Genomic DNA, 25,610 nt, shown 5'->3' on the forward strand with positions numbered 1-25,610 from the left:
TATTGTTTAACCTTTATAAACGATTAATTTTATTTGGATATTATAGAACAGAACTTGAAACAGGGGTCACAAAATTCTTTCAAAAGGTGAATTCTCAAAACACGTCCCCACATCAGGAGCTTGAAGCCTCTGCCTCACTAAAAGTAGATCCCACCATCACCCCGGAGCAAGGAGGCAAACCCAGAGACTGGGACCCCACCTCCCCCGGGGCGTGGCCCGAGATCCTTGACCCGTGACCCCACCGCCTCTGGGGCGTGGCCAGGAGGCCCCACCTTCTCCGGGGCGTGGCCCGAGAGCCTTGACCTCTGTGACCCCACCTCCTCTGGGGCGTGACCAGGAGGCCCCACCTTCTCCGGGGCGTGGCCCGAGATCCTTGACCCCGTGACCCCGCCTCCTCTGGGGCGTGGCCCGGAGGCCCCACCTTCCCCGGGGCGTGGCCCGGAGGCTACCCTGCTAAGAGCCGCGTAGCCCTAGCCGGGCGGAACCACTGTGCTCGCCGCTCTGTTTCCGGGCGGGGACGCTCGGGGTGGGACGCTTGTCCATTACGCGTAGACGCTGCTGCGCAGCAATGAAGTTTCGGGCCAAGATAGTGGACGGGGCCTGTCTGAACCACTTCACCCGTGAGCAAGGAGGCAGGAGGGGAGCGAGGGAGGAACGGAAAAAGGCAGTGAGCGCGCGGTGGGGACCGCGGGGGAGGGTCAGAGCGGGCATGGGCGCCGGAAGGGGCCGCTAGAGGATGGGGTCCGGGATGGGGGTGCCTCTGGAAGCCGCGGGAGGGCGCGGGGCGGGCCGTAGGGACTTGCAGGGATGAAGGCGGCTTTCAAGGGACGTTTCTGAGACTTGATTCCGATCAAGGGGCTTTTTAAAAAAGCGGCCACTGCTCCCCTAGACGGCTTTATCAGGCATGGACATTCCTTCAGGGCTCCATTCGTCCCTCTACCCTGACAGTGCCTAACTTTGCATTCAGCTCTGTGTTGCAGTACCCAGTAGTCAGTAAGTTTATGTTGAATGAATGAATGACTGGTAGGACACTGAAGATGTGTGCTGTACATCTCCCTGGGTTTGTTGGGAGAATTGCATGACATCAGAGGTATTAAAAGTACTTTCCAGTGTGGTACAAACGCAAGTCGTTATGTTTTTCACCGGGAAGTTGCACCATGATGAACAAGAAATTGTGCAAAATAAGTTGGTGTCTAGGATATATGATGTGCATTTTAGTAATTCCTTATTTTAACTCCTGCTTTAGGAATCAGTAACATGATAGCCAAGCTTGCCAAAACCTGCACCCTCCGCATCAGCCCTGACAAGCTTAACTTCATCCTTTGTGACAAGCTGGCTAATGGAGGGGTGAGCATGTGGTGTGAGCTGGAACAGGTGAGCAAAACTTCTGAGAGGCCTGCACACGCTACAGACTGTCACTGGAAAGACCACCAATGCCCTCCCTCCCTCATCCCCCATTTATTTTCTTTTAGGAAAACTTCTTCAGCGAATTTCAAATGGAAGGTGTCTCTGCAGAAAACAATGAGATTTATTTAGAGCTAACATCGGAAAACTTATCACGAGCCTTGAAAACTGCCCAGAATGCCAGAGCCTTGAAAATCAAACTGACTAATAAACACTTTCCCTGTCTCACAGTCTCCGTGGAGCTGGTGAGTAGGAGAGTCAGGGTTTCTGAAATTTCCCACAGAAATCTTGGCCTCGAAGGAATAGGCGTAGTTAGCCTAGCCTTTATAACAATAAATATTGTTGAAAACTATTTGGCTTATTTAAATTTAAAGATCTGGTCCATAACTATGTTTTGCATTAGAGTCAGTTCCTCCTCATTTTATAGTGTCGTGATCATATGCATTCAGCTAGAATGCTGCTTTTTCCAAGTCATGAAACTTCCAGCCTCTTTATTTCTTGTAGTGGTGTTGTCGTCTTGTCTAGAAATCATGATTTCAATCCATTTTCACCTTTGACATGTTTTCTCTTCACTCCCAGCCTGCCTCATCTGCTGTAATAACCTTTAATGGTCCCTCATTCTTCAGTACACCTATGCTTTATATGCTACTGCCAGATGAATTGAGTGCACAGCTGTCCCCCAAACACACAAATACATAAACTCATACGTACACATACAACACAGAGTTGCTCTTCCTATTCACAGGATGAAATTCGTATTTCTGTCTTGATTTGTTTTGTTTTGTTTTGTTTTTGAGATGGGGTTTTGCTCTTTCGCCCAGGCTGGAGTGAAGTGAGTTCTTAGCTCACTGCAATCTCTACCCACTAGGTTCAAGCAATTCTCCTGCCTCAGCTTCCTGTGTAGTTGGTATCATAGGTGCCCACCACCATGCACGGCTAATTTTTTGTATTTTTAGTAGAGACAGGGTTTCGCCATGTTGGCCAGGCTCATCTCAAACTCCTGACCTGAGGTGATTCACCCACCTTGGTCTCCCAAAGTGCTAAGATTGCAGGCATGAGCCACGGCACCTGGCCTGAAGTTCATACTTCTTAACATGAACAAAGCTGTTCACATATGGCCGAGCCCTTCTTAGGGACCAAATTATAAACTGTGGTCCCCTGAGTGGTTTCCCCAGATGTGTCCCATTCTTTCTCAACTCCCAGGCTTTGGTGATGTTGGGCTTCCACCTGGAGTTTGTTTCCTTCTCACTCTGAAACCGTCTCTTCGTTTAGTGCTTGGCACCAATGCTTCCCCTGCCCCAGCCTTCTGTTCTCTTACAGCTCTCCTTATGTATTGTATTCAGTTGGTGGAATGGTAATTGTGGTTTTTGCCATTATATATACTTTATCCATCTACGGGTGAGTATTATATTTAGTTTCAAGCTTTCTGTGGAAGAGGATTCCTCAGCTTTTCTTCATACGTCTCAACTCTTTGCAGTCAGGCAGTTCTTAGAGCTGATTGGGTATTTCATGTCACAATATAAGTTTGGTATGTTTTTCTATTGCTTAAGGAAAAGCAAGATAGTAACATGTAATACTTTTCTATCTAAAAGTGCAAAATCTTTTGGTCTGTGAGTCTCATACATGCCCCTAGACATAGATAAATACAGTTTGCATTTTAAGTGTTTAGAAACTGCAACACACTGAGTGTCCTATGCCTAAAGAATGGCCTTCTTGGTTGCCTCAGCATAGCAGCCTTGCCTCTTTCTGCCTCACGGCTTTCCATATGCTGTTTCCCCAGCCTGAAACACTGTCCCCTTGTTCCTGTCTTCCCATGGCTGCTACTTCTCCTGGTTTTGGTGGTATCTGAAATGTTACCTCCCCTGTCTAAGGAAACCCCACCCCACACTCACCCTGGTCACTTTCTCATGGCTCTAGTGAGCATTTTATACAATTTCATTTGTTTGCTTTTTTATTGATCTGTTTGTTCCACTGGAACACTGGGGACCTTTTTGTGTCATTCACCACACTTCCCAGTTCCTGAAAGTACCCTGAGTATGTTTCGTAAATATTGGCACCATCAATATTGGTCGAATGGCTTTTGAGTGAATAAATTGACAACATTCCACTTAGATTTGTCGTTTCAACTTTTTTATCCTCGGGTCTTTGGGTTTGTTTTGTTGTTGTTTAATATTAACATAAAAGTATTTTTTTCTTGGCAGTCTTCCATGTCAAACAGTAGCCGCATCGCGACACACGACATCCCCATAAAGGTTATTCCTAGGAAATTGTGGAAGGAGTTACAAGAACCGATGGTCCCCGATCCTGATGTAAGTGATGCCTGCAGTCCTGTAGTACACCCCACATTAAATGGCGTGACTAGAATTCTCTAATTTTAGTTGTAGTCTTGCAGTATATTTTATTTTTAAAGGATACGTAAGGAAAACATTAGAATATTTGCCTTTCGTTATTTACATAAAGCATCTTAAGACGTGTTGCATATGACAGAAATGCCATGCTGTCCTATATATAGAAAACGTCTCACTCAGTAACATCACTTAAACAAAACAAAACTGAAATGATACTTTGGCAGACAATTAGTATTTGTTAGTGTTCTTGGCCTTCAACACCAATATGGGTTTCGCAGGACTTGATCTTTTCCTCAGCCTGTCAGAAGCAGCATCTGGACATGCACAAAAGCCAAGGAGAGAGGAATTTCATGTCTTAGGTTTTGGGTTAACAGTCATGCTGATGGTTAACCCTAGAGCCCCTGAAAGTAAAGATGATGCCAAAGGGCCCATTGCCTCTTGCTCACAATTTATTTAAGAAGAAATTACAAAAATATGCTGGGTAAAATCATTACTTGACTTTTACTCGAAGGCATCTATGCTGATTTTGAAAAGGCCCGTGTTTTATAGAGCATGCTTGCTAACAGACTCGAGAATGATGGGGTGGCTGCCTGCCATATTTTTGCACAGAGCATGGAAAAGGCCCCTGAATCCTAGGGGGAAACGTCCCTTAGAGGAAGGCCTCCTGCTGAGTGCCTGAGTTTTCTTCCCCCTAGACCAATACAGGAGCATCTCAGCCGAAGTACCCTATTTCTTCCTGAACCAGAAGAATGCCCACAGGGACATGGTTGCTGAGGTAACCAGAGTCAGGCATTCCATTCTTTGATTTTGCTTGAGCATCCGTGAGATAGTGAAATAGAATTGGTTTCCTTCTTATATTTTTAAAAGAACTTTATTTCAGAAAATTTAAAAATAGTACTCTGTAGTTTTGGAGCATGCATGTGTTTCAGAGTTAGTTATGGAGCCCTTGTCCTTACTAGAGTATATTAATATTTTTAATACTTGTGATTTTCCTTATTGGTTTTGCAGGTTAGTATTTATTTACCAGTCTTGAAGACTATGAAGAGTGTTGTGGAAAAAATGAAAAACATCAGCAGTCACCTTGTACGTTACAACTTCATTAGAAAATAGCTCTGAAGTATTGGGTGGGGCTGCATGGGCTGCACACTCTGGGAGGCAGCTTCCCTGTGGGCTGAGGCGTGGGTGCTTTAGCTGACCCTGCAGTGGTCCATGCAGGCAGGCATCTCCTAATCAACTTCCCACTCATGGGGTCCTGGCCTGGTGTTGAGAACCTGCAGATAGATTGCTAGTTGAATTTAGAAACCTATTTTAATACTTTTCAACTCTCATTCACTGAGGAAAGCTTTTATGTTTGCCTTTAATCCCTTGTGTTTATATTTATAGTATATTAAGAATCTATTCAGCTGTTCTTCCTTTTTTTCCTCTTATATTTCGGATGGAACATTGTATTTTTTACCTGCTAGTGTGCCTATATTTTACTGTGAGTCACCGATATGATTGACAGTGAGTTTGGAGTGTCTTATCTGCATGTCAAGTGTCTTTCAGTGAACCAGGGACAAAGATTTGCCACACCATAGACCCTTTATTCCAAGCAGCTCTCATGCCAAGCTGGGGGGCACTTTTATATTTCTGTTTATTTTCTGTGTATTTTGTGAAAGTCTTCTATGGCCACAAGGCTCAAAATGTTACATTGTGTGACAGTGGTGGGAATTGTGTGGATTATCCTCATTCACACTTGGGGTTATTCTGAATTCTTCCTTCACTTACCGCCCTACCCCCTTCTCCCTCCCACCCCAAAAAACACACTTGGCTATGTCCCTGAATCTTTTAAAAACTGCTGTCCACCTGATGAAGCATAAACTTTTGATCTTCATAGTGTGCCAGGCCACCTCTGTAGCCACATTCTGTTCTATTGCCACACCCTCCCTGCAGAACCAGGCTGGGTTCTGGTATCCTCCCACAATGCCTCTTCTTTTTGGTGCAGTTTCTTTGCCATTTGGCACATGGCTTCTTCTCTCCATCTCCCTGAAGGCACTAGCCATTTTCATGCTTTATCACTGACCTTTCCCCATCACCCCTCTGGAAGTGCGTCCTCCATGGAGGTGAGCTCTCCAATGTACATGATAAATCACCTGCTAATATCTCAGAATGTCTCCTGAACCACCAGCTTCTTGGTAAGGAAAACCCTGTCTTAATCATCTTTGTGTCCCAGCTGCCCAGTGTGAGATTGCCACTCGGTAGGCAACAATAACTGTTACATGGATCTGGAACAAAATTAGGTTCAAGAGGTCTTTGAAATCATAAAAGTTTTTTGAAGCCTAGAAAATGTGCATTGAGCTGTTTTTTTCTAGAATTCTGCTCACTAAGAGCAATGCTGTCATTGGGCCTGTCTAACTCAAAGCTTTACCTTCATAACTTTATATAGAGCTCATTTTAATTTAAAATCTGTTTTCCATGAAGCAGTGTGCACTGTGCAGACATTGGTGTCACCTGTGACTGCAGTGATGTTGATCCAGTTGTCAGCCTGGCTTCATTTAGGGATACCCTGGGGACTTCCAGGGAAATTCAGAGAGGCCCAGGAGAGAAAAGACAGGGCAGTTAATTGAAGGATAGCATTTGTTTGTTCCTTCTGTTCAATGGAAATGAGTCAGCAAAGTAGAGAGGTAGAAGGGTAGCTTAGAATCATCAGAGGTATTTTGTTTTCTCTTTTTTGGAGTTTAAAAAATATATAGAAATTTTGTGGAGTAGCTACTACAATCTGGAATTACTAAATGGAAAGTTACCAAGTTACTGTAGCAAAGTACATAATGAGGTCTTCCTGGGTATCCAGAATTCTATATCTGAATAGACAACAGAATTAAGGAGAATGGGTAGGCTAAACAGACTAAAAATAAAAATGTCCACCTTCCCATAAGAGATGCCCAATCACTTCCTTCTTTCATTAAATGTGAGATGTGACTGATGGGGTGGGTTATGTATGTGACTCATGCAGGAATAGAAAAAGGAGTAAGAACTGGAAGGAATCTACATCATGTTCTAAGTAAGACATTGCTTCTAAGCTCTACCATGTGTGAATCTGCTGGGATCTGGTTAAAGTGCAGGTTCTGATTTGGGAGGTCTGACCTGGAGCCTGAGGCTCTGTTTCTGACCAGCTCCTGTGGGATGTCAGTGCTGCCTATCCTCAGATCATAGCAAGTAGCAGTGCTTCGTGATGTGCGCCTATATTACTCCGTTTTCACACTGCTATAAAAGATATTACCTGAAACCAGGTAATTTATAAACAAAATAGGTTTAATTGACTTGTAATTCTGTATAGCTAAGGAGGCCTCAGGAAACTTACAATCATGCCAAAGGCAAAGGGGAAGCAAGGTACATCTTACATGGCAGCTGGAGAGAGAAGGGCACAGGAAAATCTGCAGCTTTTAAAACCGTCAGATCTTAGGAGAACTCCATCACTATCATGAGAACAGCATGGGGGAAACTGCCCTCATGTTCCAGTCACCTGCCACCAGGTCCCTTCCTCGACACTTGGGGATTACAATTCGAGATGAGATTTGGGTGAAGGTACAGAGCCAAAACAAACCGTATCAGTGCCATACTATATTGTATTTCAAATACTGTCTGAGAAATGAGCTTTGCAGCGTAACCTTAATGATGGAAACCCAGAGAGTCTAGGTTTAGGAGTCATGCTGTGGAAGAGGAGAATCACTGGAGCCACACACCTGGGTTTAGCTTCAGGCTGTGCTGTGCAGTGAGTGCCCTAGTGCTGGATACTACCCCAAACGGGGATAACAGTGCAGCTATGACGGGGCTTTGTTATTTTTATAAATATAGAGATAATTTTTATTAGGTGCCCAGTATAGTCAGCATTCAATAAATAACAGGTGACTGTTATTAAGGAAATCATTGAAAGATCTTACCCAGATACTTAAGAAATCAAGTGTGTTGATATGCATAATATTCCAAATAACTGAATCATAAAAATAGACATGACTGAGCAGTGTTCAGAGAGTTAGTTGTTAGTTCATTTCTTCAATAAGTATTGATTTAAGGCTGCCATGTGCTGGGCACCAGGTATGGTTAGGAGGGAGTTGGAACCTAACGTTCTGTTACTGAGATATTTAGGAATTGGAAGAAAATACAAGAGAATATTTAAGCCTAAAGTGCATCTAGGACTGTTGCAAGTTGCATTTTTGAATATGTATTTATTTATTTATATCTAAAACCATTGTTTTTCAAAACAGTGGGAATTTACAGATCTTGGGTGTGTGGTTGTTTAAAACAAATGAGCATAAGTCATGTGTTAGCCTTACAGAGCCCCAGTAAGCAGTCCAGCATATTCACAAAGATTGTTTTGTATATTTTATTTCAGTCAACTATTGTTCCAGGTATAGGAAAGGGGAAATATAACAGTATATTTTTGGATTAATGAAAAAAAAAAGGGTTGAAAATGAGCATTTCTCATTCAAAGGTTAATGTACTAGATTATACAACAAGTAAGTTTGGCGCACTGTTTTTCTATTAATGTCAAAAGCTCAGAAATAAGAGCTTACCCAAGTTAGGAAAAACTTTATTTTGTTTCTGGAATGAAAAATATTCCGACTTCACCAATTTTAAGGAATAAGAACAAGGAACACTACATTGTATTCAGTAAACATGGACAGTGATACAGAGCTGTGAAGATAGGGTGCCCTCTCTGTTTTTGCTCTGTGGCACTATGAGGATGCAATGGTCCCAAGTAAGACTAGATGCTAGGTGGCACTTTTGTATTGCTAGATGGTAAAATGCTGTCTAGCAGACCACACACAGGCTTTCCAAAGACCTCTTAGTCTTTAACGTTGGGCAGATAGCCACAGCATAAAGAGAGATAATATGTACTGGTTCTTTCAGGAGGAACTTTAATTGTATGTGCGGGAGTGGACCGGGAGAGGTTAGCATAACCTCAGACCACACTGTGGCATATGCTTCATTTATAGGTTCCATCCAATTAAAAGAACTGATTGGTTGCTGGGGTGGGTAGAGAAGAGCTTCAAAGGAAAGGAGCCTCCTGTGACCTGTGGAGACAGTCCCAGGGCAGCAAGAGCAGGAGTAGAAGAGGGGTGCCCGATGGTATGTGAGGGAGAGGCAGAAGTCTGGTAGCCTGGGTGTGTGGAGGTCGGCCCAGCCATCCTCAGTCCTGGTAACCTTACAGCAGCCCCACACCCTTCTGAATTTGGAAATTTCATTTTCCAACATGTGAGTTTATTTTCTAAATACATGGCTATGTTCTCGTGAGATTCTTTAGAATCTTATAGTCATATTAAATGTGTAGTTATAACAGCTGGTTTATTTTATAAAAATAGGACACTGATTTTCACATTCTTTCTCATTTTCACCTTTCCTGTTTTGTAATAGTTATATCTACGTCATCAAAGCATAAAATTATTACATATTCTTTCCCCCTTCACTCCTGTTGTTTAGTTTTGGTTCTACAGATCAAAATAAGGCTTACACTGTTTATGCTGCAACTTCTCCAATCTTTTTTTTTTTTTATGTGGTTATCAAAAGATTATTCTCTAGTGTATCACTTAGGAGGGACTCACGGGAATAGGATTTCATTGGCTATCACGGGTTCATAATATCAGTATGGCTCATTGTACTGCATTCTCTGCTGGTGTAGATTATTCCTATCCAAAAGATGATTCCATTCTGAATTTGTTTCACAGCTTAGATTTATTTATTTGAAGATGGGAACTAAATACCGTGGGCATTTTTTCCATTTTTTAAAAATCCAATTGTCTTGACCATCCAGGGTCAGTTTTCCCAGGTGTGGTGTGTCCTTTCAGTATGTGGGCCCAACTCTTCATTCGCTTCAGGAACGTTTTGAGCTGTAGTTGATAGCATTTCTTTTCCAGTGCTTTGTTTTTTTTTTCCTGGAACTCAGAGGGCTTGAGTCTTCTTCACCATCTTCTTTATTATTTTCTGTTAAATCCTTTTTATCTCTTTTTTTTGTTTGTTAATTTTTATTTTTCTCCTTTCCATCCCAGTTTCTCCTGCTATTCTCTCTGTAAAGCCTGTTTGCTTTAGTCTTCTTCCTTCTAAACTAGTTTCTGTTTTTGAATTTTTTTCTTATATTTCTAATCACTTCCTATGTTGTCAGCTGTGTTTTCGTATGTGCATGCTGTCTGGTCATCTCATGTCTGAGCCTCCCTAATTCAGATTTATGTTGTTCTTTCATAGCTTCTACCATTGTTAATTTCTTTTAGTTGGTCTTGAAATAGTAGGCTACACTCTGCATCTGGTTTGCAGAATGCCTTTAGGTTTCTAAGTGTGCTATTTGGGTATTATAATTTCTGTTTTTCTTTTTTCTGAATATCATGTGGAACTCGACCACAATCCATTTTTGTTGCTGTTGTAGGTTGTTTTTCTGGTTAAGAGGAAATTTCAGTGTTGGAGTGGGAGTGGACCAGAATAGTTTTCTAACTTCGTGACTCTAGAATTCTCCATTCTTTGTTACCACAAAATATTAAAACATGCATCCTCTCCACTTCCCCAGGACTTCCTGAGATCTATCCCTCTTTTTCCATCATTTAAAGTTTCATTCCCCTTTTTTGCCCAACATGCCCATTCTGCTCAACTGAGGCTCTTACTTCTGTGGTTCCTTCTCAGTGTAGGACTCTCCTGCTCATCAGCTCTGCCCAGCCCTCCCTTGTGCTGCTGTAGTCTCCTGGCAAGTCCCTCTGAGTTCCACCTGTTTTCACATCTCCACTGAGTTCTCCATTTCGGGAGGCAGGCGGGGGGATTTCTTTCCCCTTTAAGATTTTCGGGAGATTTCTGAGCTCTTGGCTCTTAGGCCTTATCTTCTCTCTTTTGCTGATACCATGTGGGTCTGAGTGTGCTCTGAGGTGTTTGGAGGTTTTGTAGGTTACTTTGTCATCTGGTTGCATGAAAGCTGCTGCCCATGGAATTTTTTTCCTTTTGTCTTCCTTTTCTAAGACCATGTAAAATACTTAATTTGCAGGTGATTGAAGCAAACCTAGATGGAGAATTGAATTTGAAAATAGAAACGGAATTAGTATGTGTTACAACTCATTTTAAAGATCTTGGAAATCCTCCATTAGGTAAGCTTTCTAATGGGTTATATTTTGCTTTTGGTTAAGTTGTTTCGGATAACCTACCTATTGAGGTCTCCTCATGTAAAAAGGTTGAAATTCAGTTTACTCTGTTTCATGCTTGGGGAAGTAACAAAGGAATTGAGATTAGACTACGCATGGCTGTGGCATAGCGGGACAGTTAGCCACCAGGGGGAGGGGCTGTGCCACCAAGCAGCTAAGGGATCTATACAGGGTCTCTGTCCTCTGTAGAATTCAGTTCAAGTTAAATAACCTCCAAGATCCCTTCCAGCTCTTCAGTTCCTGTTCTGCTCCTAACTGGAATGGATTCAGAAGGGTAGATACATTTGTTCTTTTATTCTCCTTTTTTAGTTACTTCTGTATGTATGAAGTTAGTGTAGCCGATTTAAGACTGTTTTACTTGATCACATTTCTCATCTCATACAAGGTAACTAGGGATGATGGAGTCAGTTCAGTAGGTGGGGAAAGAAAGGACGATTAGACAGTTTGGTGAGTCGTAAGCCAAGATGGGGTTGGAATCGTGGCTGGGAAGCGGGCAACTGTACAGTCGCAGGGGCTGCCTGAGCAGGAAAGCAGGCAAAGGACCACGAGATAAACACCTGTGGATGATGAGAAAGTCATTTTATGATGCAAGGTGTTCCAGAAGCCATAAAATAGGCCCTAGTCACTTTTAGAATTAAGTTACTGGAAGTTCGCTTGAATGTAAACACAGACTTTAGCATAGAGTTGCAAGGAACTTTTACTTTCCAGTTAAGAGCATCCTATTTCAGCAGAGTGCAATCCATATGATTAAGGCTGTGATAATATTGTATAAAGTGATTCATTCTGATGTCATTCGTTTGTTTATTTTAATAAACACAAGATGGGACTTATCTTTGGTACTTTCTCAGAAGTTGAAAGGATTTTTTTTTTAAATTTCACTTTGGAATTACAGGCCTTGTATTAGTTAATATATATATTTTTACTCTTTTTTTTTTTTTTTTTTTTTTTTTTTTTTTGAGGCGTAGTTTCGCTCTTGTTACCCAGGCTGGAGTGCAATGGCGCGATCTCGGCTCACCGCAACCTCCGCCTCCTGGGTTCAGGCAATTCTCCTGCCTCAGCCTCCTGAGTAGCTCGGATTACAGGCACGTGCCACCATGCCCAGCTACTTTTTTTGTATTTTTAGTAGAGACAGGGTTTCACCATGTTGACCAGGATGGTTTCGATCTCTTGACCTCGTGATCCACCTGCCTCGGCCTCCCAAAGTGCTGGGATTACAGGCTTGAGCCACCGCGCCCGGCCGGTATATTTTTACTCTTAAATACATAGTAGGTACTAATAAATTAATTTCCTTTGACCTAAAGAGGGAGATTAAGTCATATTTCAAGTCCCCTGTAAATAAAGAGGCCCTGGAAATGATCATAGTAGTTTAAATAGTTAGGACCTGATGCTTAATGAATGACAACATTTACAAGTTTTCTCTAGCATGCCAAAACCGGTGCTAAAGTGAGTCATTTATTCAGGTAAAATGCGTTGAGTATCCCCAGGTTTCCTGATATGTGCAAAGATGTTGTGTTTAAAAGCATTCCTGTCATTTCAGCCTCTGAAAGCACCTCTCAAGACAGAAACCCAGAACACATGGCTGAAGTGCACATAGATATTAGGAAGCTCCTACAGTTTCTTGCTGGACAACAAGTAAATCCCACAAAGGCCTTATGCAGTGAGTTTGCTTCTCTGTTTTATTTTTCATATTTAAAATAATTCAGTCAACTCGAGTCTAACAGTGCATATGGTCTCATAAATGCAAAAAAAAAAAAAAAAAAGCTCAATTATGTAGACTTTAGCTTCCTAGGACAAGTGGGTTTTTTAGATTTTCCTGGATTCCAAAGTACCTAAAGGTGGCAGCAGAGAAACAATCCCTGGGCACTCTGTTAGGGCTGGAAACCTGCAGCCACACTGGTTGGTAGGTGGGTTGTGCGCTGCCTCATTTGGCCAGCATACCTGGAGGCGCCGTCGGGAGAATGGGTGCTGATCATCCCACCTTCTCCGTGGTCAGCTCATTTTACCTACTCAGAGCCCCAGACACGGTTTTGCTTGGATTTAAGTTTTCCCTTGTGATGCCTTGTGTCCTTTCTGTGGCTCTGCTGGCCTGTGCTTGTTGCCCGCTCTCTGTCCCTCGGCTGCTGGTTGCTACGTGCTGCCTCTTGATTCTGGCTGGGCCCCGTCTTGTGCGGTCACACACCTGCTCCGGCCCTCTTCATCTACTGACCACACATAAGAAAGGTGTTACCTACCAAGGGCTTTTCACGCCATTTTTGTTGCCTTACTACTAGAATCACAGCAACCTAAAAGAAACTGTAGCCTGCATTTGAAGTTCCACGTTTTGTAGAATAGCTCCCAGGCCGAGCTGAGAGGGAGGTTGGCCCCCTACTGCCCCTCATCCCCTTCGGATCTGCAGTGTGCTGTAGAGAAGGAACAGAACATTCTGGGTGGCAATGTCAAGGACCAGCCCTTTTGAATGAGAGACATGAAGAGAATCAGAAGAGACCATGGGAGGGGTGATGGGTGTTTGAGACTTGGGGAAGGTGTCAGTTGGAGTGATGGGCACAGAAGGAGATATCGCCAGAGGAGCAGCTTTAGGGTAGAGATGGAGAAGCTAGGCTAGCCCAGATCATGGGAAGTTTTAGGGTGAGGCCCCTGTGCTGCATTTTAAGGAACTTTGACATAGATGGTGTCATGTTTCTAGGGCTGAGAATAGTGGGAGCTGTGTGGTACTGCAGGGTCCTTAAAGGTGCTTCTCAGAACCTTGATGTGCATGGGGGTCACCTGGAGGTCTTGTAAAGCAGACTCCATGTTCATAGTTTGGGCTGGGCCTCCTGGCTGCACTTCTTACAAGCTCCTATACAATGCCCAGACCCTTGGTCCTGACAAGCACTCTGAATGCTGAGAGGGTGAAATACCCCTCCTCTCTGCAGAGTGCGGAAACATACGATGTGGGGGTCCCCTGTGCTGCACAACATCGGTCTTTGAACTTGACATTTTGGAGACCTTCTGAATCCAAGGCTGGTGAACACAGTTCTTATCAAAGGTGTTTGACTAAGTCACATGTCTTCTCAACGTTCAGTTTGGTGTACCCAAGTGTAGGAGAGAAAGGAGGACCCACAAATTGTGATGTAGCAAAAATTTAAAAAAGAAAAAACCCTAGGTTGAACTTCTCATACCTTCTCCTTAACTTCCCAAAGCTCCTTTTCTGTCTGTGTCAGCCCCCTCCAGGTGCTGGCTCAGTTGTCCCCTCCTCTCTCTGGTCCTGCCACCCTCAGTCTCTGCCTCCCCGTGCCCTTGCACTACCTCTCCTAAAGAATGTTTGTCTTCCTGCTTGGGCTTTGCGGTCCTTTCCCCCACCTCCCATCTCCTGGGACTGGCCTCTCTGCAGCCTGCTCACACATGGTTTCTTGTCACTCACTCGCGTCTGCTGGAGTGCTTTCCTCGGCTGCTGTGCTGCAACTCCCCGAGCTCTCCGTGGTTGTCCCACTGTGTGCTCCTGCCCGCCCTCACATGCTCTTTACTTCCCTGCTTCGTTGCATGCCTGATGCCTTGGATTTTAGCCGTCACACAGCACAGTGGCTGGCCGTGGCCCTCACAGGATTGGCAGGACTGTTGAGATGCAGGGGTCCATCCCATGCAGCAGTGTGTGACACAGCCTGTCCCAGGTTCTTGGGGATTGTGGCTCTCAGTGCTTCTGAGCACAGTTCTTTCCTCACTGATGAGGAGCTGCTCTTCCCCGCAGAAGGACGCTGATGTGGGTAAATGTGGTTTGCCAGGAAGCCGGCCTGCTAGGTGTTTTGCCAAGGGCTTGGCAGTTTCACTCTTCCTCTCCTTGCTGCAGGGAGCCATCAGTACTGGCGCGGTGATGCAGCCTTAGCTGTGGCAGTGAGAGTGAGAGACTGTGGCCTCCGCAGCTGCCTCAGGGAAGATACACCTAAAACAGGTGGAGGCTGGGAAGGCTGCTCTGAAAAGTAGGAACGAAAATGTGTGTGCTGCACTAGGTCTTTAATATCATGGCTCTTCTCTTCCCAGATATTGTGACTAACAAGATGGTGCATTTCGATCTGCTTCATGAGGACGTCTCCCTTCAGTATTTCATCCCCGCGCTGTCCTAGCACCCTGTGGTTGGAGTTGGCATGCAGAGACTTTGTCAGGATGGGAGAGGCCGTAGACGTTGTGTTCTCACCACTGGTCTGTGTCCTCACAGTACCGCACATCGCCACACTGTACTTATTTGTCCCTCTCTAGCATCTCAACTAAAAATTGATTGAACGACACACATTTGGATAAACATATCACTTCATGTTACTCATGGCTGTTTTGTTTTGTTTTTAAGACATTAAAAAGAACAGCTAGAATTTATTCAGACTTTAAATAACAATTTCACGTTGATGTTGTGAAAATGCTCGTGTATTTAGTAGACTTGGTGTAGTAGCCAGAATTCATAAAGTGTTGCCTGGGAGCTTGATCCTTTCCCTCCGGGCGGAGGCTCTAGCTCAACACGGTGTGTAGCACACAGTGGGTCTTGCATTTCAGTGTGTTCATTTAGCTTGCTCCTCTCCCTCAGACCCCAGTGACAGAAAGGACAGCCTCTGTCACCTCTCCGCCACTGCCTTGGTCACTCAGAGTACTGTGGGGTGTCACAGCGCAGCATTTGGGGTCTCTTTCTTTCTCACCGAGGACTCGAGCCCACCTGGGCCCACTCCCCTTTTGATGCCTGGAGAGCTGGCCCAGCCGACGCAGCTCTTACCTGGGAGCTCTTTCTGCCATTCCAATTAGTTTCTTCCTGGGGCCAGTTTTGGTTTTAGGTTGTAATTCCTTATATTTCTTTCTTCCACAGTGCATTGGATATGTCATTCTGGAAAGAAGATCCTTCTACTTAGAGTAGAAACAAACGAAACTTACAAGGTATCATCTGTGTTAAGTGATGAGACCATACTTCTTTGATGTTTCTGAATATCAAAGCTGATTCAGTACTGGTAGATATGTCCATTCTCCCAGAAACATATCCATCATATTTCCTGTTATAATTACATCTCATTGTCCTGTGGAGGTGGACATGATAAACATCTTTTGTTTTCTTGCTTTGTTTTGTTTGAGACATGGTCTCACTCTGTCACTCAGACTGGAGTGCAGTGCCGCAATCATGGCTCACCACCTTGACCTCCTTGGCTCAAGCCATCCTCCCACCTCAACCTCCTGACTTGCTGGGACTGCAGGTGTGTGCCACCACACCCAGCTAGTTTTTAATTTTTCCTAGAGACGGGGTCTCACTGTGTTGCTGGTCTTGAACTCCTGGGCTCAAGCCACCCACCCACCTGGGCCTCCCAAAGTGCTGGGATTTCAGGCATTAGCCATCACACACCCATCCGTAAACATTATCGTAATGTCACATTACAAAATTGAGACCTAAGTTGCTTAGGATAAGATGAGGAAATGGAAGATTAGCTAAAATGAAAATTTTTTTTTTTGCTTTTTCATATTTTTTTGGTGAAACCAGTGTGTTTGAATGATTCTTTTGATGTTTAATAATGTTTAAATAGGATGGAATATTTTGCTAAATTAACATTTTAAAATTAGAAGACACCATTTTAATTTTTAAATGCTTTCTCCTCTCTTTTTAATGAAATTAATTCCAGCTACAGTGAGAAAACTTAAAATTCATGATACAAAATGAAACAGTATCTGAAAGTAGTTTTATAAAACTGAAATTGCTGTTAACGAGAATGTGTTAGTGACTTAACCATTGCTCTATATGATGTTTATTATCAAATACACATGAAGATTTTAATGGATGGCTTAAGATTTTATCTTTGTTTAGAGTGTGGCTAAAGAAATCTTAGTTGGGATTCAAGAAGCTGGGGTCTGTTTCTGATTCTTATCACAACTTGCTCCGTAGTGTCTACCAAGTCCTTCACCTCTTTGTACCTCAAAGAGCTGTGAAAAATGATGACAGGAGCTTGTTGGTACAAAACCACAGACTTAGAGAAGGGCACAGTGCTGCCCATTGAATGATCTACCAAGGTAAAATTTTGTCAGGTCAAGACATAGCAATTTAATCCATTTAGAGGAATGAACATAATTTGAAAACTTAATTTATTTCCAGATAACATCTCAAAGTGTGGAGATCTTTTTTTAAATAGCCTTCTGGATTTTGAGACATACTTTCACTGGCTGTGATTTATAAGAACTGTGGTTTGTGGAGTACTGTCCCCAGGGCAAATAAGGCAGTCCCCTGTCTTGGCCTGCCCTGGGCTCAGGGCCCCACATTCTTTCGGTAGGCGCATCTTCAGTTGAGTTTTGAGGTCATTCTGTGCCGTATTGGAGACACTTAAGAATTTCCCATTCCAGTTGCTCCTGGCTATCATCCAAGTGGCCCTGCAATCCTCCTCCAGCCCTTCCTTGGTCCAGCAGGGAACTGCTTAGCCCTCAGGTCTGTAGGCCTAGTTTATAGTGAGGGACTGTGCCTGTTGTGAAGGAGCCCGCTCTTGGTGACTTAGAATGTGGCCTCAGTAGTAGTCCTGGGGCTGGAATTCTGGTTCTACCTCTAGGCAAAGGTGTTTAACGACATTCACATTCTTGGTGTATATTGCCAATTTAGCAAAGCATCCATCATTTTGAAGAGATACAATTCAGTACTTTTTAAAAAAGTGTTATTGAGATATAAGTCACATATCACACAATTCTCCCATTTAAATATACCATCTAGTGTTTTTTTTTTTTGAGACAGAGTTTTGCTCTTGTTACCCAGGCTGGAGTGCAATGGCGCGATCTCGGCTCACCGCAACCTCCGCCTCCTGGGTTCAGGCAATTCTCCTGCCTCAGCCTCCTGAGTAGCTGGGATTACAGGCATGTGCCACCATGCCCAGCTAATTTTTTGTATTTTTAGTAGAGATGGGGTTTCACCATGTTGACCAGGATGGTCTCTCGATCTGTTGACCTCATGATCCACCTGCCTTGGCCTCCCAGAGTGCTGGGATTACAGGCTTGAGCCAGCACGCCCGGCCCCATCTAGTGGTTTTTAGTATGTTTTCAGAGTTGTGCAACCATCACCACTATCAATTTTAGAACATTTCCATCACCCAATAAAGAAACTTCTTAACCACAAATAATCATTTTTCATTTTTCTCTCCTAACTTACTCTGCTGTCCGCCACCATATACCTCCTGGCCCCAGGCAATTGCTTGTGTAATGTCTGTCTCTACATATTTGCCTATTCTGGTTTTTAGCTTTTTTTTAAATTTCCTGGGAGAGTCAGAGTCTGGCTCTGTCCTCCAAGCTAGAGTGCAGTGATACAATCACGTCTCACTGCACTTTCCAATCCCTGGGCTTACGTAATCCTCCTGCCTTACCCTCCCAAGTAGCTGGAACCACAGGTGTGTGCGACGGCTCCCGACTAATTTTTGTATTTTTTATAAAGATGAGGTTTTGCCACATTGCCCAGGCTGGTTTCGAACTCCTGGGCCCAAGCAATCTGCCCACCTCAGCCTCCTGAAGTGCTAGGCTCACAGGCATGAGCCACCACACCCAGCAATTCTTTTTATCCAACGGTAATTATGTATTCTTGACCACTATCTCTCTTCTCCCCTGCTCCCAAACACCAAAGCATCTGTTAATCACCATTCTGCTCTTTCCTTCTATGAGATTTTCTCATTAGATTCTAAATATGAGATCATGCACTGTCTTTCTGTGCCCGGCTTATTCAACATAATGTTCTCCAGGGATTCAATAGTATGGTTGCAAATGACAAGATTTTGTTCTTTTTCGTTGCTAAATGGTACTCCATTGTGTATGTGTCCATTTTGTTGATCCATTCATCTGTTGATGGTCACTGAGGTTGCTTCCATATCTTCGTCATAGTGAATAATGGTGCAGTGAACATGGGAGGGAAGATGTCTTTTTGATGTACTGGTTTCATTTCCTTTGGGTAAATACTCAGTAGTGGGATTGCTGGATCATATGGTAGTTGTAGTTTTAATATTTTGAAGAACCTCCATACTGTTTGCCATAATGGGTATACTAATTTACATTTCCTCCAGCAGCATACAAAAGCTTCTTTTTCTCCACATCCTTGCTAATGCTTATCTTTTGTCTGTTTTTAAATAGAGGTCCAAACAAAGCTAATCTTTTGTCTTTTTGGTAATGACTATTTTAACTGGTATGAAGTGACTGAGGTGATATCGCATTATGGTTTTGATTTTCATTTTCCTGATGATTAGTGATGTTGAACACTTTTTCATATACCCATTGACCATTTGCTTGTCTTCTTTTGAGAAGTCTATTCAGTTCTTTCGCCCATTTTTAAATAGGGTTATTTGTTTTCTTACTATTAAGTTGTTTGGGTTCCTTATATGTTTTGGACATTAACCTTTTGTCGGATGTACAGCTTACAAATATCATATTTTCTCGCGATCTGTAGGTTGTCTCTCCGCTCTGTTGGTTGTCGCCTTTGCTGTTCAGAAGCTTTTCGGTTTGATGTAGTTTGATTTGCCCATTGTTTCCTTTTGTTTCCTGTGCTTTTGAAGTCTGATTTTTAGAATGCTTGCCCGTACAAATGTAATGGAGCATTTCCCCCGTGTTTCCTCTAGCAGTTTCATAGTTTCGGTTCTTAATCTATGTCTTTAATTCAGCTTGAGTTGATTTATGTATATGGTGGGAGATAAGGGTTTAATTTCATTATTCTGCTTGTGGATTTTCAGTTTTCCCAGCATTGTTTATTGAAAGACTGTCCTTTCTTTTCCATAAATGTGTGTTCCTGGCATCTTTGTTGACTATCAGCTGGCTGTAAATATGTAGGTTTATTCCTGTGTTCTCTATTCTGTTCCATTGGTCTAGCTGTCTGTTTTTATACCAGAACCGTGCTGTTTTTTAACTTTAGTTTTATGGTATATTTTGAAGTCAGGTATTATGATGCCTCCAGCTTTGTTCTTTTTGCTCAAGATTGCTTTGGCTATTCAAGGTCTTTTGTGGTTGCATACAAATTTTAGGATTTTTTTTTTTTCTATCTCTGTGAAGAATGTCATTGGTATTTTGATAGGAATTGCGCTGAATCTGCAGATTGCTTTGCATAGTATGAACACTTAAGAAATATTAATTATTTCAATCTATGAACACAGGATAACTTTCCATTTATTTGTGTCTCCAGTTTCTTTTATCAGTGTTTTATAGTTTTTATCCTAGAGATTTTTCACCATGGTTCAATTTCATCCTAGGTATTTTACTTTTTTTATAGCTATTATAAATGGGATTTTCTTGATTTCTTTTTCAATTAGTTCACTGTTAATGTATAGAAATGATACTGGTTTATGGCTGTAATCCCAGCACTTTGGGAGGCCAAGGCAGGTGGGTTGCTTGAGCTCAGGAATTTGAGACCAGGCTGGGCAACATGGCAAAACCCCTTCTCTACAAAAAATACAAAAGTTAGCCAGGTGCAGTGGTCCCAGCTACTTGGGAGGCTGAGGTAGGAGGATTGGTTGAACCCAGCAGGTTGAGGCTGCAGTGAGCTGTGATTGCAACACTGCACTTCAGTCTGGGCAACAGAATGAGATCTTGTCTCAAAAAAAAAGAAAGAAAGAAAGAAAGAAAGAAAGAAATGATACTAGTTGTTTTTGTGTATTGGCTTTGTATCCTGAAACTTTACTGAATGTTTTTTAATTCGAATAGTTTTTTGGTGGAGTCCTTAAAAATTTTCTATGCTTACGATCATGTCATTTGTAAACAAGGACAGTTTAACTTCCTTCTTTCCAATGTGGATGCCTCTTCTTTCTCTTGCCTAATTGCCTAATTACAGCATGTTTCTATTCTGTAAATGGTCAATGAACTAGCGAATGATTCGTGGATAATTAATATTCTCAATGTCAATAAACTCTTTCCCTTCTCTGAAAGCAGCTGTTTTCTTGAAGGTTTCAATTCTGCTTGGCACTTTGCAGCATTTCTAGTGATACTGCTCCACATTTTACAGCTTTATGAAGAAGGTGTTTACTTTCTTTGAAATTACCTTGAGATGTTTCAAATTGTGCAGAAGACATAGGCACAAAAGCAAATGTCTTAGAGTGCTCTGGCCACTTCTGCATCATCTGGCTCTTGAATAGCTTTTAATTCAGCTTTTAAATCTCACTTGAATTTGAGCCAAACTTTCATCTTCGTATGTATCTGGAGAAAGGACTTTAATTGCTTGACAGTAATGTCCAATCAATTTGTTTAAAATAGTATCAATCAATCATTCAATAAAATAGTGTCGTTTAGTAGGACAGTGTTTCTCTGGTTTGAGCAACAAATTCGACCAGTCCTCTTGGTTCTTCATCATCATTATCATCATCATCATTATTTGGTTATCAGTTCCTGAGTTATTTTTACCAGTGAGTTTTATTCCTTCAGGCAGCTATTTTGAATTATCTCAGAAATATCATATATCTCTGCTTCCTTGGAGTCAGTCACTGGCACTTTGTTCGGTGACGTCACGTTTCTCTGATTGTTCTTCATCCTTGTAGTCGCACATTGATATCTGTGCATTGAATATGTAGGTGTTTATCTGTCTTTGCAATCTGGCCTTGTCTGTGATTGTCCTTGTACAGTAGGTCTGTCCAGAAATTCTAAGCTTACTGTCTTTTTTGGTCTTTAAGCCCGTGAGCGCCACAGCCCTTGTAGTGCCAAATGGTGCCCTAAGCCCAGGTTCCCTGCAGTCAGCTCTGTGATTTGTTTGTTGACTGCTGTGAGCCCCACCCCATTCTTTGTTTCTAATTTACACCTAGGAGGCTAACCCTGCTGGCACCTGCGATGCTTCCAGTGGGAAAAGACCAGAGTGTGCCCCCTGTGAAGAATCTCAGAATAGTGGGGAAGGCGAGTGCCCACCTCCCACTCTCTTTTTCCCACGGTAGAAACTGTGAATGCAGAGAAATCCTCCAAGGGCAGTGCTGTGTGGGTTAGGGGAGGGGTGTCATGAGCAATCATTCTCTTTACCCTCTGATCATGATTATTCTTGGCTCTGTGGCCCAGTGAGTTGTCACAGCTTCACTCCTAATTTCTGGCATTTTCAGGGCAATAGTCTTGCCTCTGGGTAGTTGCTAGTTGAATTTATGTGGTGGGGAGAAAAGCTAAGAAATCTCACTCCTCGGTTTTGCTGATGCCATTCTCGAATTCTGTACTTTCATATGAATTCTGATAGGGAGGATCTAAAAGGAAGCTTCAGTTTGGGATTTTTAGAGCTTCTAAGTACAATTGATGAATCAAGAAATAAAAATGATACGTTATAACTGGAAATACCCTGAGATTATCAAGGAGATAAATAGCCCACTTGGATGTTGCTATTGGGAATGTCAACTGATATCACTTAGCTGGAGTCTAATTCGATATTTATTTTATATAGAAAGCCTGAAAAATTGTGTGTCCCCTTTGATTCAATATTTATAGGAATTTACACAAAAGTTTTAATCAAAGGTGTTCTAGAACTGTTACGCTGGAAAAACACAAAATATTCTAATTATGAATTAATTGGGGATTGGTTAAATAAACTATGGTTTGATATGCTCTAAAAATAATGTTACAGAAAAAAAAGTGTACTGATATAGCAAAATAACAGTTAATTTTAAAAAGCAGGTTAGATGTTGGTATACACAGTATAATAGAGAACAATCGGGAAGGTATACACTGACATGTAAACCTGGGTATTTCTGAGTGTTTTTTTTATTTCAATCTTTGTACATGTGTGTATTTTCTAAAAATTGTATTTACTATTTTTGTAATAAATTATTATTTTTAAGGGACTAAATAATAAATATTTGTTATTTGAGTGCCTTACATATTCACTTGGCAATTACAATTTCCTGAACGTTAGACTTTAGGCTCTTCACAGCACATCCTTATTTTCATAAACAGAAAATTAAATTTTTTATTTGTTACTATATTATACCAGGTTAGAATACTGGAGTCTCTGTCAATAAGGTGGCACCACATGGCAGAATCATCTCTTTTTACCATGGGCCCAACATGGATGAGGATCAATCAGTGTCTGTAACAGTCTTTGCAGCGAGGGCAGAGTGACCAGTTATTAAGATCTAGGCTGAGGGATCCTGGGAGGGACCAGCCACGCAGAGGACGTCATGGATCACTGGACAGTAAGGAAGATGACCCTATGGGTAGCACTGGAAAATGTAGCTACCTTCCTGGAATCTAGGTCCTATTTACCTGTAGCACCAAATGAACCAATCTTGTAACTATATCCAGGTTGTATAGCTTGGAAAGATGCTGAATTCCACACCCTAAGACCTGGGAATGGATTTTGGCTCTTTCCAGCATGATAAGAGAAACTTGAGACAGTTTCTCTAACAGTGAGTAAACACACCGACCACCTGTGATGGTTGTAATTAAAGAAAATAGCATTACTCATTGGCAGGTTTCTAAATTGGGAAGTGTAAAATATGAGCACTTATAAGTGGTCTTAGTCTGTGTTGTGTGTCTATACCTGATTCCCACAGACTGAGTCCTTTATACATAAAAGAGAGTTCTTAAGGTTTTGGGTGCTAGGATGTCCAAAGTAAGGTAAGGGGATGCATCTGGTGAAGGCCTCCTTGCTGTATTGTCCCCTGGCAGAAGGGCACAAGGCAGAAGCGGGTACAGGAGACCAAAAGGAGGCAAGAGGGGCAGACTGCCTTCGATAACAACCTGTTCTCCGTAACTAACCTATTCTCACAGTAGCAACATTAAGCCATCATGAGAGCAGAGCCCGTGTGACCTCATCACTTCTCACCAGGCCCTACCTCCCAACACTGCTGCAGAGGACCAAGCTTCCAACATAAGAATTTAGGGGACACATTCAAACCATAGCATAAGCCTTACAAAACAGAACAAGCAAAAATTGGCTTTTTTTTCTCTAAAGAGAAGCTGCCAGTTCACAGTAGCACACAGTGCAGACTGGGTGGCTAGAGGTTTGGTTGGCATATCTCAGCACACCTTGTCATCATCCAGTGACCTTAGGGCTCAAACCCTGTGACCAGACAGCCCTGCGTTTCTAAACTCAAGCTGTTTGAAAATTTAAAGGAATCTACATATATACACTTTAACCACTTTTCACCATACTAGTTTCATTTCATTTTATCTTCCTTACTGAGAGAAAATTCTAGTGAAGTCTTCTGGGGGAGAAAAACAGATAACCAGACCGAAGTGAGAACCAGAACTGAGTGGAGGGCGTCTACCTTGTATATTTGTACTTTTCTCTGTTCACTTCTTTCACTGTTTGCAAATAAACCCTGCCAAAGAGGGAGAGGACTCAAGGAGCCCTCGTGACGGAAGTGCCTGATGGGAGGCGCGACCTCCTCATTCACACTTCACCTAGTTCGTATTTGGCCTTCCCAAAGCAGCTTCTACCTGGGTCTTCACCGGTTTTTGGAGCATGCAGTCTTAAATCTAGAAAGAAATGCCCAGTGTGATTCTTAGATGTTTGGTTGCTTACCTGTCCTAAATGACAGGAGGGCCTCCTTTCACATTGGACAAGTCTGAACCGGGACAAACAGTGGTGCTCCAGCTCAGCTCCATGGGGAAGCTGAGAGGGACCATGCCCAGGACCATGGGACTTGTCCTGGGTCTGCCTTGGTATATACCATCATACAATCTGGGCTCAGATAAGTAGCAATGCTTTGCTAAGAGGATTCTGTTCATACTTTATGAAATATCAGTTCTCTATATTGAATAATATTGTTATTCAATGTGGAGAAACCACTCCAGATGAAAGAACAGACTTAGTTGAAAACAAGGTGGGTGGGCGGGGATGAGGAAGCTGAGATAATATGGATAATTGTATACTATTCAGAATATGTGCTTCTGGACCTAATTCATTACCCCATATAATATGTGTGTGGTGCTTTTCTTAACAATTGCATTGGAACAAGATAAATGCAAAGGTGGTTATGGTAATTCCCTATTTGTAACGTACTGAGGGAAAACTTAAAGTGATCACCAAACTCTAGTGCTGAAAGGTGATTCCTACTGTGATGATTGCATTCTTTCAGTAGAATTGCTGCATGTGACTTTGCAGAGAAAGAACAATTAGGGCATGGTTATGTTCCCCTATGCTCTAAGTGGCCAAAGGACCCAAGGCATTTGGGGGCAGCCTATCAAGGTGTTTAAATATCAAGCCATGGATATTTAATTTTATTTGAAAGCCAATGGAAAGCATGGAAGACTATAGAAGAGAGAGGTGCCATTTATAATTCAAATTACTGAGTATTTATATAAGACAGAGTACCTACTTTAGTCCCAGGTGTAGCAAATTTGTCATTTCTAACTTGACAATGGCTTAAAAAGTGTCCCATGATGCCCTTCCACTGCAAATTACAGGACACCCAGCTATTTTTCACAAAATCATGATACTTTAATAACTATATTGTTTTTCTTGAGTGGAGCTACTATTGAGCCTCACAGATGATTGACACATTTTCTCCTGCAAATTAACATCACTTAGGACATATTCTTCTCAGAGGAACCGGCCCAGAAGCATGTTGGGGTGAGGGGAGGCTAAGGCCCCAGAGCTTTTCTGGGCCGGAGATTTGTTTCTCAGGGGGTGCTTATGATTGGCTGGTTGTCCCAAGATGCTAATGGAGGCAGGGAAGGCTCACTGCTCCAGCCCATGGGGCGGAGCAAGGCCAGTCCCTCTTGCTTTAGGATCCTTATGTGGGCTTTCTACCTGTGCTCATCTGCCCAAAGCCATCCTGATTGGGATGCCGATCTG

The 25,610-nt window shown here is 42.6% G+C and overlaps 1 protein-coding gene across 4 annotated transcripts; it reads left to right on the plus strand.

Annotated features, from left to right (window-relative positions):
- The first annotated feature begins 507 nt into the window (after nucleotides 1-507).
- HUS1 (HUS1 checkpoint clamp component) lies at nucleotides 508-24,709 on the plus strand. Of its 4 annotated transcripts, XR_005577293.2 has the most exons (9): nucleotides 508-620; nucleotides 1,247-1,374; nucleotides 1,473-1,649; nucleotides 3,606-3,713; nucleotides 4,761-4,835; nucleotides 10,753-10,852; nucleotides 12,444-12,563; nucleotides 14,921-15,079; nucleotides 15,729-24,709. XR_005577293.2 is itself a non-coding variant. In XM_039462117.2 (8 exons), the coding sequence occupies exons 1-8, from the start codon at nucleotides 569-571 to the stop codon at nucleotides 15,001-15,003; spliced, it is 843 nt and encodes a 280-aa protein (XP_039318051.1). In that variant the 5' UTR covers nucleotides 508-568; the 3' UTR covers nucleotides 15,004-24,708. The 4 variants fall into 4 exon arrangements, 3 of the variants coding, with proteins under 3 accessions (XP_039318051.1, XP_074235812.1, XP_074235813.1); XM_039462117.2 differs by having other exon boundaries at nucleotides 14,921-24,708; XM_074379711.1 differs by having other exon boundaries at nucleotides 590-667; nucleotides 14,921-24,709.
- Nucleotides 24,710-25,610: the final 901 nt, after the last annotated feature.

This window comes from Saimiri boliviensis, chromosome 10 (assembly GCF_048565385.1).
Source record: "Saimiri boliviensis isolate mSaiBol1 chromosome 10, mSaiBol1.pri, whole genome shotgun sequence".
NCBI classification, from domain to species: Eukaryota; Metazoa; Chordata; class Mammalia; order Primates; family Cebidae; genus Saimiri; species Saimiri boliviensis.

Bases quoted from the DNA above. Each gene is read 5' to 3' on its own strand.
- HUS1 (XM_039462117.2), top strand. From the start codon at position 569: ATGAAGTTTCGGGCCAAGATAGTGGACGGGGCCTGTCTGAACCACTTC. The intron at 621-1,246 runs GTGAGCAAGGAG...CTCCTGCTTTAG, and splicing joins CTGTCTGAACCACTTCACCC to GAATCAGTAACATGATAGCC. The intron at 1,375-1,472 runs GTGAGCAAAACT...ATTTTCTTTTAG, and splicing joins TGTGGTGTGAGCTGGAACAG to GAAAACTTCTTCAGCGAATT.